The sequence below is a fragment of the Pongo abelii genome, chromosome 6 (assembly GCF_028885655.2).
Source record: "Pongo abelii isolate AG06213 chromosome 6, NHGRI_mPonAbe1-v2.0_pri, whole genome shotgun sequence".
NCBI lineage: Eukaryota > Metazoa > Chordata > Mammalia > Primates > Hominidae > Pongo > Pongo abelii.
In genome coordinates, this window is record NC_071991.2 from 10,375,989 (window position 1) to 10,389,213 (window position 13,225).

General features: G+C 50.6%; 1 protein-coding gene across 1 annotated transcript in view; it reads left to right on the plus strand.

Moving 5' to 3' along the window:
• ZAN (zonadhesin) overlaps positions 1 to 13,225 on the plus strand; it is a 60,258-nt gene that overhangs the window by 12,399 nt on the left and 34,634 nt on the right. Inside the window, 8 exon segments of the mRNA XM_054560305.2 lie at positions 1,468 to 1,739; positions 2,023 to 2,107; positions 2,559 to 4,181; positions 6,205 to 6,389; positions 10,017 to 10,158; positions 10,349 to 10,465; positions 11,524 to 11,648; positions 12,186 to 12,331. Coding sequence (XP_054416280.1) covers positions 1,468 to 1,739; positions 2,023 to 2,107; positions 2,559 to 4,181; positions 6,205 to 6,389; positions 10,017 to 10,158; positions 10,349 to 10,465; positions 11,524 to 11,648; positions 12,186 to 12,331 — 2,695 coding nt within the window.

A 13,225-nucleotide genomic window follows, 5' to 3' on the forward strand; every position in this document is an offset into this window, starting at 1 on the left:
GCTGAGATCGCACCACTGTACTCCAACCGGGGCAACAGAGTGAGATTCTGTCTTAAAAATATATAAAAAGAAGCCAGGCGTGGTGGCTCACGTCTGTAATCCCAGGGCTTTGGGAGGCCGAGGAGGGTGGATCGCAAGATCAGGAGATTGAGACCATCCTGGCTAACATGGTGAAACCCCGTCTCTACTAAAAATACAAAAAATTAGCCAGGCGTGGTGGTGGGCGCCTGTAGTCCCAGCTCTTGGGAGGCTGAGGCAGGAGAATGGCGTGAACCCGGGAGGCGGAGCTTGCAGTGAGCCTAGATCACGCCACTGTACTCCAGCCTGGGCGACAGAGTGAGACTCCATCTCAGAAAAAAAAAAAAAAAAAATATATATATATATATATATACACACACATATATATATACACACATATATACACACATATATATACACATATATATATACACACATATATATACACATATATACACACATATATATACACACATATATATACACACATATATATACACATATATATACACACATATATATATATATACACATATATATATAAAGAAATAATTTTTTTAAAAGACAATAATGAAGGTGGGGCGCAGTGGCTCACACCTGTAATCCTAGTGCTTTGGGAGGCTGAGACGGATGGATCACTTGAGGCCAGGAGTTCAAGACTAGCCTGGCCAACATGGTGAAACCCCGCCTCTACTAAAAACACAAAAATTAGCCAGACATGGTGGTACACACTTGTAATCCCAGCTACTTGGGAGGCTGAGGCAGGAGAATCACTTGAACCTGGGAGGTAGAGGTTGTAGTGAGCTGAGATCGTGTCACTGCACTCCAGCCTGGGCAACAGAGTGAGACTCCATCTCAAAAAAACAATACACACACACACACACACACACACACACACACACACACACACACACACGACATTGATGAATATAATCTAGGTTGCTGGTTTGCTTTTCCTTTTTTTTTTTTTTTCTTTTTTTGAGATGGAGTCTTACTCTGTTGCCAGGCTGGAGTGCAGTGGCGTGATCTCGGCTCACTGCAACCTCCACCTCCAGAGTTCAAGCGATTCTCCTGCCTCAGACTCCTGAGTAGCTGGGATTACAGGCACGTGCCACCATGCCCAGCTAATTTTTGTATTTTTAGTAGAGACAGGGTTTCACCATGTTGGCCAGGATGGTCTTGATCTCTTGACCTCGTGATCTGCCGGCCTCGGCCTCCCAAAGTGCTGGGATTACAGGCATGAGCCACCGTTCCTGGCCGCTTTTCCCTTTCTTTGTGACCCCACCTTCTTTAGTTAGATGTCTAAAATGAGCAGAAAAAATAATGCTACGACCTGGGGAATTTGAGTGTTTGCTCAGATTCCCGTTCGGAAAACAAAGCTTTGCTAAAGCAGCAGTTGGCATGTCCTGTGCAGGCTTCTTATCTTGCCTGTTCCCTTCCTTTGCCCAGGGAGTCACTATATCTACCTTGAGGCTGACAAGTTCTCCCAGGCAGGGCAGTCAGTCAGACTGGTGAGCCGGCCCTTCTGCGCCCCGGGTGACATCTGCGTGGAGTTCGCATACCACATGTATGGCCTTGGGGAGGGTACTATGCTCGAACTCCTCCTGGGAAGTCCCGCGGGGAGCCCCCCGATTCCTCTCTGGAAACGCGTGGGGTCTCAGCGCCCTTACTGGCAGAACACCTCCATCACCATCCCCTCAGGACACCAACAGCCCATGCAGGTGAGAGATGGAGGCGGGGGTCCTGTCTGTGTGAGGTGAGAGGGCCAATGCCTGGGATCTGGGGGCACCACCAGTGCTGAAGAGGTGGAAAGCTGGAAAGAGAGCTGAGAAAAGGGGAACTTCATGTTACAGAAAGTGAGAAAGGGGCCGGGATGGGGCTGGACTGTTGAGGCTGGAACAAGGTGACATTTTGGCAGAGAACAGATTCTATGCCCAGCAGAATCACAGAGTTGCTGGAGATTCATTTTTGTTTCTCTCCGTCTCTCTCTCTTGTCGCCTTCAGCTGATTTTCAAGGCCATCCAGGGCAGAAACACAGCCTTTGTGGTTGCTATGGGTTTCATCTTGATCAATCCTGGGACTTGTCCAGGTAAGACCAAAGCCGAGGCTCCAGGAAGGGGGTGGTGCCCTGAGGTCACCATTCCCTGGAGTTCTCTCTATGAACTGCTTAAAATGCGAGTCTTCCCTGGGGCCCGGATTCTCACCCAGCTGGCTTTGTTTTCCATCTTCAACGCACCTCTCCTTCCTCTGCACTTCAAGATGTTTGCCTGGGTGAATGTGGCTTGGATACCGTGGATTTTGGGGGCTGGATCCAGAACTCCTTCCTCTGCAGTCTTGAAGGCCAGACCCATATCCTATTCATTTCTGGCACAATATCTGACATATATTAGTGTTTGTTGAGTGGATGAAGGTTGGGGTTTGGGAGTAGAAAGAGAGGTGTGAATAAGTCACCCATGGGAGCCCACTCCAATTAGATGGCAGTGAAGAGGGTGGTGGTATGGTTTTGACTAAACTCCAGGGATTCTTTTTTTTCTTTGCAGTAAAAGTGCTACCAGAGCTTCCTCCCGTATCTCCAGTTTTTTCCACTGGCCCTTCTGAAACCACTGGCCTCACAGAAAACCCTACAATCTCCACAAAGAGACTTACGGTTTCCATAGAAAAACCCAGTGTCGCCACAGAAAAGCCCACAGTCCCCAAAGAAAAGCCCACCATTCCCACAGAAAAACCCACCATCCCCACAGAAAAACCCGTCATTCCTTCAGAAAAACCCAACATTCCCTCAGAAAAACCCACCATTCCCTCAGAAAAACCCACCATCCTCACAGAAAAACCCACCATTCCCTCAGAAAAACCCACCATTCCCTCAGAAAAACCCACCATTTCCACAGAAAAACCCACCGTCCCCAGAGAAGAGCCCACCACCCCCACTGAGGAGACCACCATCTACATGGAAGAGCCTGCCATCCCCACAGAAAAACCCAGCATCCCCACGGAAAAACCCACCATACCCATGGAAAAACCCACCATCTCCATGGAAGAGACTATCATCCCCACAGAAAAACCCACCATCTCCCCAGAAAAACCCACCATCCCCACAGAAAAACCCACCATCCCCACAGAAAAACCCACCGTCTCCCCAGAAAAACCCACCACCCCCACAGAAAAACCCACCATCCCCACAGAAAAACCCACCATCTCCCCAGAAAAACCCACCACCCCCACAGAAAAACCCACCATCTCCCCAGAAAAACCCACCACCCCCACAGAAAAACCCACCATCTCCCCAGAAAAACCCACCATCCCCACAGAAAAACCCACCATCCCCACAGAAAAACCCACCATCTCCCCAGAAAAACCCATCACCCCCACAGAAAAACCCACCATCTCCACAGAAGAGCCCACCACCCCCACTGAGGAGACCACCATCTCCACAGAAGAGCCTGCCATCCCCACAGAAAAACCCGGCGTCCCCATGGAAAAACCCACTCTCTCCACTGAAGAAACCACCACCTCTGTTGAAGAGACTACCATCTCCACAGAAAAACTCACCATCCCCATGGAAAAACCCACCATCTCCACAGAAAAACTCACCATCCCCACAGAAAAACCCACCATCCCCATGGAAAAACCCACCATCTCCACAGAAAAACCCACCATCTCCCCAGAAAAACTCACCATCCCCACAGAAAAACCCACCATCTCCCCAGAAAAACCCAGCATCTCCACGGAAAAACCCACCATCCCCACGGAAAAACCCACCATCCCCATTGAAGAGACTACCATCTCCACAGAAAAACTCACCATCCCCACAGAAAAACCCACCATCTTCACGGAAAAACCCACCATCCCCATGGAAAAACCCACCATCCCCACGGAAAAACCCACCATCCCCTCAGAAAAACCCACCATCCCCACGGAAAAACCCACCATCCCCTCAGAAAAACCCACCATCCCCACAGAAAAACTCACCATCCCCACAGAAAAGCCCGCTATCCCCACAGAAAAACCCACCATTCCCACAGAGAAGCTCACAGCCCTGAGGCCACCCCATCCCAGCCCCACAGCCACTGGGCTGGCAGCCTTGGTGATGTCTCCACATGCTCCAAGTGCCCCTATGACCAGTGTGATCCTGGGCACTACCACAACCTCCAGATCCAGTACAGGTATGAGGTAGATGGAACGTGGGACAAGGCTGAAAGTCAGAGACAATGACTAGGAGAGAGTCAGGGAAAGGGATGCTTCTGGTAGAAGGCTTCTAGTTGCTTCTAGATGCTTCTAGTTGCTTCTAGATGCTTCTAGTACTCTCAGAGGAGAGCTGAAGTAGTCCATGGCGACTTCAGAGGAAATGGGGAGGACTGCCCAGAGCAAGAGGGATGGCAGGGCTGGAGTGGGTGGGGGTGTCAGGACTCAACCACGAGGCTTCCTTCTCCTGGTTTGTTATTGAGATATAATCCATATTTCATAAAATTCACCCTTTTAAAGTGTACAATTCTAGGCCGGACATGGTAGCTCACACCTGTAATCCCAGCACTTTGGGGGGCCAAGGCGGGAGGGTTGCTTGAGCTCAGGAGTTTGAGACCAGCCTAGGCAACATAGTGAGACCCTGTCTCCACTTTAAAATTTAAAAAAATAAATAAATTAGCTGGGTGTAGTGGTGCACGCCTGTAGTCCCAGCTACTCGGGAGGCTGAGGTGGGAGGATTGCTTGAGCCTAGGAGGTTGAGGCTGTAGTGAGCCATGATTGTGTCACTGCACTTCAGCCTGGGCAACAGAGCAAGACACTGTCTTAAAAAAAAAAAAAAAAAAAAAAGCAAAAGCAATTCTGTGGTTTTTAGTATATTCCAAAGATTGTGCAACCATCATCACTTTCTAATCCAAACATTTTCATCACTCCAAAAAGAAATCCTGTACCTGTTAGCAGCCACTCCTCACTCCGCCTTCCCCCAGCCCCTGGCAACCACAAATTTCTTTCCTATATCCATGGATTTGCCAGTTCTGGACAGTTCATAACAAATGGAATCATGCAATATGTGAGCCTTTGTGTTTGGCTTCTTACACTGAGTGTAATGTTTTCCGGGCCATCCATACTGCAGCATGCATCAGGACTTCATTCCTTTAAAAAACGTATTTCTGGCCGGGCGTGGTGGCTCACGTGTGTAATCCCAGCACTTTGGGAGGCTGAGGCGGGCGGATCACGAGGTCAGGAGATCGAGACCATCCTGGCTAACACAGTGAAACCCCGTCTCTACCGAAAATACAAAAAAATTAGCTGAGCATGGTGGTGGGCACCTGTAGTCCCAGCTACTCCGGAGGCTGAGGCAGGAGAATGGCGTGAACCCGGGAGGTGGAGCTTGCAGTGAGCCGGGATCGCGCCACTGCACTCCAGCCAGGATGACAGAGTGAGACTCCGTCTCAAAAAATAAAAAATAAAAATAAAAATAAATAAATAAATAAATGAAGTATTTCTTGTTTTTTATATTTTTGAGACAGGGTCTCGCTCTGTCGCCCAGGCTGGAGTGCAGTGGTGCGATCTCGGCTCACTGCAACCTCTGCCTCTGGGGCTCAAGCAACTATCCTGCCTCAGCCTCCTGAGTAGCTGGGGCCACAGGCCTGCACCACCACGACCGGCTAATTTTTGTATTTTTAGTAGAAACGGGGTTTCACCATGTTGGCCAGGCTGGCCTTGACCTCCCAAAGTCTTGGGATTACAGGGGTGTAATCCTGTGATTACACCTCAGTCTCGGCCTCCCAAAGTCTTGGGATTACAGGGGTGAGCCACTGTGCCCAGCTCTAGGGTTTTGCCCTGTTGGCCAGGCTGTTCCTGAACTCCTGGCATCAAGTGATCTGTCTGCCTCGGCTTACCAAAGTGCTGGGATTACAGGCGTGAGCCACCGTGCCTGACCTAAAATTGTTTTATTTTTAAATTTGTTTTGTAGGGATGGGGTCTCACTACGTTGCACAGGCTGGTCTCAAACTCTTGGCCTCACACAGTCCTCCTGTCTCAGCTTCCCAGAGTGCTGGGATTACAGGTGTGAGCCACTGCACCCAGCCTTCAGGCCTTTTTATGGCTAAATAATATGGTCCTGTTTCCTAGAGAAGAACTTGAGTTTGGGGGTAGAGGAGAGACAGGGAGACTCCCTGAGAAAGCCGTGGAATGAAAGCGTGACAGAGGCTGTTTTCCCCTTAGAGCGCTGCCCCCCAAATGCCCGCTACGAATCCTGTGCTTGTCCTGCTTCGTGCAAGAGCCCCAGGCCTAGCTGTGGGCCCCTCTGTCGGGGGGGCTGTGTCTGCAACCCTGGCTTTTTGTTTAGTGACAACCACTGCATCCAGGCCTCTTCCTGCAATTGCTTCTACAACAATAACTACTATGAGGTAAGCCCCCCGGGGTGCTGGGGTCCCATGAGGGAGATTGATGGCAGAACACCTGGGTTCCAGCTGCATCTGCTCCCCATGTGAAGGGAACAGAGGTCACCGGATAGTCCCAAGGGGTCAGCTCAGAAGCAGTGGTTACACGATGGCGAAGTTATTCATTCAATCTTTTCTTTTTTTTTTTTGAGACAGGGTCTCGCTGTGTCGCTCAGGCTGGAGAGCAGTGGCATGATAGTGGCTTACTGCAGCCTCCACTTCCCGGGCTCCAGTGATCCTCCCACCTCAGCCTCCCGAGTAGCTGGGACTACAGGCACATGCTACCATGCCCAGCTAATTTTTGTATTTTTGGTAGAGACAGGGTTTTGCCATGTTGCCCAGGCTGGTCTTGAAATCCCGAGTTCAAGCAATCCTCCTGCCTCAGCCTCCCAAAGTGCTGGGATTATAGGCATAAGTCACCGTGTCCCACTGGGCACATTTCTTATTTTATTTTTTATTTTATTTTTTTGAGGCAGAGTCTAGCTCTGTCATCCAGGCTGCAGTGCAGTGGCACGATCTCAGCTCACTACAACCTCCACCTCCCGGGTTCAAGCAATTCTCTGCCTCAGCTTCCCAAGTAGCTGGGATAACAGGCTCATGCCACCACGCCCGGCTAATTTTTGTATTTTTAGTAGAGATAGGGTTTCGCCATATATTCTTTACCTCTTTAAATCTTTTATCCATATTTATAAAGTGTACACAGTAAGATTTTCTACCTCATATAAGATTATTGTAAAGATGAAATTAAGTCCTAACACACACAATTACTTAATAAGTGTTAATTATTATCATTAGCAATTTATGATAAATATATGCAACCTATTAATTAAAAGTGCATTAAAGGGCCCGGCGTTGTGACTCACACCTGTAATCCCAACACTTTAGGAGGCCAAAGTGGAGGGATTGCTTGAGCCCAGGAGTTTGACGCTGCAGTGAGCTATGATTGTGCCACCGCACTCCAGCCTGGGCGACAGAGTGACACCCTGTCTCAAAAAAAAAAAAAAAAGTGCATTAAGCTGTTCATTAATATCCAGAGCCTCTTCTCAGCTCCAGGTGTTCTTCCCATTGACATCAGAGCTTCTGCTTGTCCCTTTTGGGACTATTATTTCTTTCCCCTGCCCCTTTAACCAGTCTCCTGGGTCTCTCTGAGTTGCTGCTGAGATTAGCTTCGGCCACAGCCTGGGCAGAAAGTTCTGTCACAACCATTGGCACCAAGAAGCTCTTCCCTCTGCCCTAGGAGGCATATATTCACTTTTTTTTTTTTTTTTTTTTTTACAAACTATTCACTCACAGTCCTCTATGGATGCAAAAACCATTCTAGCTGTGTTTGTTTGTTTGTTTTTGAGACAGAGTTTCGCTCTTGTTGCCCAGGCTGGTGTGCAATGGCGCCATCTCCGCTCACTGCAACCTCCGCCTCCCAGGTTCAAGCGATTCTCCTGCCTCAGAATCCCGAGTAGCTGGGATTACAGGCATGCGCCACCACGCCCAGCTAATTTTGTATTTTTGGTAGAGGCGGGGTTTCTCCATGTTAGTCAGGCTGGTCTTGAACTCCCAACCTCAGGCGATCTGCCCGCGTCAGCCTTCCAAAGTGTTGGGATTACAGGCATGAGCCACCGCGCCTGGCTGTATTCACTTCTAATAGATTCATTTATGCATTCAACAAATGTTTATTTAGTACTTTCTTCAAAGATTTTTTTTGTTTTGTTTTTTGGGGTTTTTTTTTTTGATAGAGTTGGGGTCTGGGCTCTGTTGCCCAGGATGGTCTATGAACTCCTGGGCTCAACCCATCCTCCCACCTCAGCCTCCCGAAGTGCTGGGATTACAGTGGTGAGCCACTGCACCCAGCCTACTTAGTACTTCCTACTCTGCTGGCACTGGGGTCGCCATGAATAAGTTGTGGTCCTTGCCCTCATAATGCTCTCAGATTCAGAGAGACACCTGGGGTTTTGGTTTACTTCTTCATTCAGCAAGTATTTATTGAATGAGAGCACTCGTGGGAGGGCTAAGATGTTGGGTAAAGACAGATATTGGCTGAGTGCAGTGGCTCATGCCTGTAATCCTAGCACTTTGGGAGGCCAAGGCGGGCGGATCACCTGAGGTCAGGAGTTCAAGACCAGCCTGGCCAACATGGAGAAACCAAGTCTCTACTAAAAATACAAGAATTAGCCAGGCGTGGTGGTGCACACCTGTAATTCCAGCTACTCGGGAGGCTGAGGCATGAGAATCGCTTGAACCTGGGAGGCGGAGGTTGCAGTGAGCCAAGATCACGCCACTTCACTCCAGCCTGGGTGACAGAGTGAGACTCTGTCTCAAAAAAAAAAGAAAAAGAAAAGAAAACACGGACACACAGATATAAGGCTGGGTGCGGTGGCTCACGCCTGTAGTACCAGCATTTTGGGAGGCCAAGGCAGGAGGGTCACTTGAGCTCAAGAATTCAACACCTGCCTAGGCAACATAGCAAGACTCCATCTCTCCAAAACGTTAAAAAAAAAAAAAAGTCAGGCATGGTGGCATGTGCCTGTAGCCCCAGATACTTGGGAGGTTGAGGCAGGAGGATGGTTTGAGCCCAGGGGGTCAAGGCTGCAGTGAGTCATGATTGTGCCACTGCACTCCAGCCTGGACAACAGAGTGAGACCCTGTCTCTTAAAAAACAAAAACAAAAACAAGTGGCAGGAGAGAAGAGCGTTCTAGGGGGAGAGAAAAGCACGTGCAAATGTGCTGTCATGGTGGGAATATCAAGTAGGTGGTGGGGAGAGGAATCACATGAGGAAGGTCAGGTCTGCATGGGAGAGCAGCCTCTCTCCCGGGCATGGCGGAGGGAAAAGAAGAACAGCCGGGCACGGAGGCTCATGCCTGTAATCCCAGCACTTTGGGAGGCTGAGACGGGTGGATCACCTGAGGTCAGGAGTTCGAGGCCAGCCTGGTCAACATAGTGAAACCCCGTCTCCACTAAAAATACAAAAATTAGCTGGGCATGGTGGCGGGTGCCTGTATTCCCAGCTACTCAGGAGGCTGAGGCACGAGAATCACTTGAACCTGGGAGGCAGAGATTGCAGTGAGCTGAGATCACGCCATTGCTCTCCAGCCTGGGCAATAGAGTGAGACTCCATCAAAAACAAAAAGAAAAGAAAAAGAAAAAGAAGAAAGGAAGGAAGGGAAGGAAGGAAGGAAAAGAAAGGAAGGAAGGAAGGAAGGAAGGAAGGAAAGGAAGGGCCGGGCACAGTGGCTCATGCCTGTAATCCAAGCACTTTGGGAAGCCAAGGCAGGCAGATCTCCTGAGGTCAGGAGTTCGAGACCAGCCTGGCCAACATGGAGAAAACCCATCTGTACTAAAAATACAAAAAATTCGCTGGGCATAGTAGTGGGCACCTATAGTCCCAGCTACTTGGGAAGCTGAAGCAGGAGAATTGCTTGAGCCCGGGAGGTGGAAGTTGCAGTGAGCTGAGATCGCACCACTGCACTCCAGCTTGGGCAACAGAGCGAGACTCCATCTCAAATAAATAAATAAATAAATATAAAAACGAAAAAGAAAAGCAAAGGGAGAAGTACCCTAGGAGCTATATGACTGTGTGACCTCCCATCCCTTTCTCCCAGCCTGGGGCAGAGTGGTTCAGCCCCAACTGCACAGAACACTGCCGCTGCTGGCCGGGCAGTCGGGTCCAGTGCCAGATCTCTCAGTGCGGGACACACACTGTGTGCCAGCTTAAGAATGGCCAGTACGGATGCCACCCCTACGGTGAGAGCCCCTCCCCATGCTGTCCCTGCCTGCCAGCCTGTTGGAGTAGACGTGACGCCGGGATCCCAATCCCTCGCTTGAGCAGAGGAACGGGGGACTGCCACTGGGCAGCGGGTTGGCCGGCATGTGGGGTCCAGCCTGGAGGAGCCACAGAAGCAGCTTTGCCTGTTCTCCTTCCCCCTCCCAGCAGGCACTGCCACCTGCTTGGTCTACGGAGACCCTCATTATGTCACCTTTGATGGGAGGCACTTTGGCTTCATGGGCAAGTGCACTTACATCTTGGCCCAGCCCTGTGGCAACTCAACAGGTAGGCCCTGGAGATGCTGCCGCGGCCTGGAGGGGGGGGTCTGTGGGCAGCGCTGCTAAGCATGGAGCATGGTGGGTGGCAGGAAGTGGCAGGGCGCAGATGGGGGAAGAGGCAAAATAGGAGCAAGTTCTTCTGTAAGGTGAGGGTTGAAGGCCAGGCACAATGACTCACACTGGTAACCTCAGCACTTTGGGAGGCTGAGGCAGGAGGATCACTTGAATCCAGGAGTTTGAAACCAGCCTAGGCAACACAGCAGGACTCTCATCTCCATGAAAAAAAAAAATTAAAAATCAGGCCGGGCTCAGTGGCTCACGCCTGTAATCCCAACACTTTGGGAAGCCGAGGTGGGTGGATCACCTGAGGTCAGGAGTTTGAGACCAGCCTGGCCAACATGGTGAAACCCCGTCTCTACTAAAAATATAAAAAATTAGCCAGGCTTGGTGGCAGGCACCTGTAATCCCAGCTACTTGGGAGGCTGAGGCAGGAGAATTGCTTGAACCTGGGAGGCGGAGGTTGCAGTGAGCCGAGATCGAGCCACTGCACTCCTGCACTCTAGCCTAAGCAGCAAGAGCAAAACCCCGTCTCAAAAAAAAAAAATTAAAAAATCAGCTGGGTGTGGTGGGACACACCTATAGTCCCAGCTACTTGGGAGGCTGAGGCAGGAGGATCGCTTGAGCCCAAGAGTTGGAGGCTGCAGTGAGCTATGATCACACCACTGCACTCCAGCCTGGGTAGCAAAGTGAGACCTTGTCTCAAAAAATAAATACATACATACATAAATGAAGTTTAAAAAAAAAAACAAGGTAGTGGTTAGGGAGCACAGATGCCCTGGAGGATGTTCCAGCCACTGAGCGGAGACAGACACGCTGCGGCTGCAGACTCTTCTGGAAGAGGCAGTCGTGGTCTGCTCCTGTGTGGATCCGGCCTCACCTACTGGACTTTGGGGCCAGTGTCTCGGTGGCGCTCATCTCTACCTGAGGTGCCGGGCTCAGGGCACTGCTCGTGGCGGATGTTCAGAAATGAGCCACTGGGTTCTCTTTATTCCTCTCCCCACCCAGACCCATTCTTCAGGGTGACAGCCAAGAATGAGGAGCAGGGACAGGAAGGCATGTCCTGCCTGAGCAAAGTCTACGTGACCCTGCCCGAGACCACTGTCACCCTGCTTAAGGGCAGACGCACTCTGGTGAGCCCCATTCCACTCCCACCATCCTTGTAGGGTCTGACTGTGTGTCCTGGCCGACCCTTCCAAGCCCTGAACCCTTCCACGGATGGGGTTCAACAAGACAGTGGCCTGCAATCCCAGCTCCTTGGGAGGCTAAAGTGGGAGGAATGCTTGAGGCCAGGAGTTTGAAGCCAGCCTGGGCAAGATAGCAAGACCCTGTTTCTTAAAAAATAGAAAAAATTAGCCTGGTGTGGTGGCACTTGCCTGTTGTCCCCTCTACTCCAGAGGTGGGAGGATTGCTGGAGCCTGGGACATCGAGGCTGCAGTGAGCTGTGATTGCACGATTGCACTCCAGCCTGGGCAACATAGTAAGACACTGTCTCTTAAAAACAAAAACAAAACAGTGGTGAGGAAGCTCCAGTCCACTCCTGGTGGATGAGATTGTTAGGCCACTGTGGATGGTGTCCTGCCTTCCAGCCTTGGAAATGGAAGTCTGCTGGGGTCCTCCTTGACCCCCAGATCTGTCTGTCTGTCTCTTGCCTCTGCCCTGCCTTCCAGGTTGGGGGTCAGCGAGTTACTCTCCCAGCCATACCCTCTAAAGGCGTCTTCCTGGGTGCAAGCGGGCGATTTGTGGAGCTGCAGACGGAGTTCGGTTTGCGGGTGAGATGGGATGGTGACCAGCAGCTGTACGTTACAGTGTCCAGGTAAGGCAGTGTCCCAGCCAGGCAGCTGCCACTTCTTCCTGCTGCCTCTTCTTCCTGCTGCCCACTCTGTCCACACCCCTTCCATCCCTGGCACCACTACTTGATCCTTTATGCACCTCCCGATGGGTGGGAAGCACCCTGCTTAAGTGGCAGGGATCCCTTTGGACCAGGAGACAGGAGAAAATTGTTTTGGGGCATGTGATAGACAGCTGGATGGATGTACATGCTTTGGGAATGTGCTAGAAGGAGCACTAGTGATTTCTGGAGGCTTTCAGAAGGGCAGTCACCTGGTCCCATTCTCGAAGGAAGAGTGGCTCCCCAGATGGACAAAACAAGGGAAAGAAAGATTCTTCTTCTTCTTCTTTTTTTTTTTTTTTTTTTGAGACAGGATCTCTCGCTCTGTTCCCTAGGCTGGAGTGCAGTGGTGCTATCTCGGCTCACTGCAACTTCTGCCTCCCAGGTTCAAGCAATTCTCCTGCCTCAGCCTCCCAAGTAGCTGGGATTACAGGCGTGCACCACCACGCCCAGCTAATTTTTGTATTTTTAGTAGAGACGACATTTCACCATGTTGGCCAGGCTTGTCTCGAACTCCTGACCTCAGGTGATCCTCCTGCCTTGGCCTCCCAAAGTCTTGGGATTACAGAGGTGAGCCACTGTGCCCAGCAAAAGAAAGACTTTATAAAAATACTTTATAGAGGCCAGGTGCAAGGGTTCCTGTCTGTAGCCCTGCACTTTGGGAGGCTGAGGCCAGAGAATCCCTTGGGGCCAGGAGTTCCAGACCAGCCTGGGCAACATAGTGAGACCCTATCTCCACAAAAAAAATTTAAATATTAGCCAGGCGTAGTGGCCTGCACTGAGATTTCAGCACGCTGGGAGGCCGAAGCAAGAGGATCA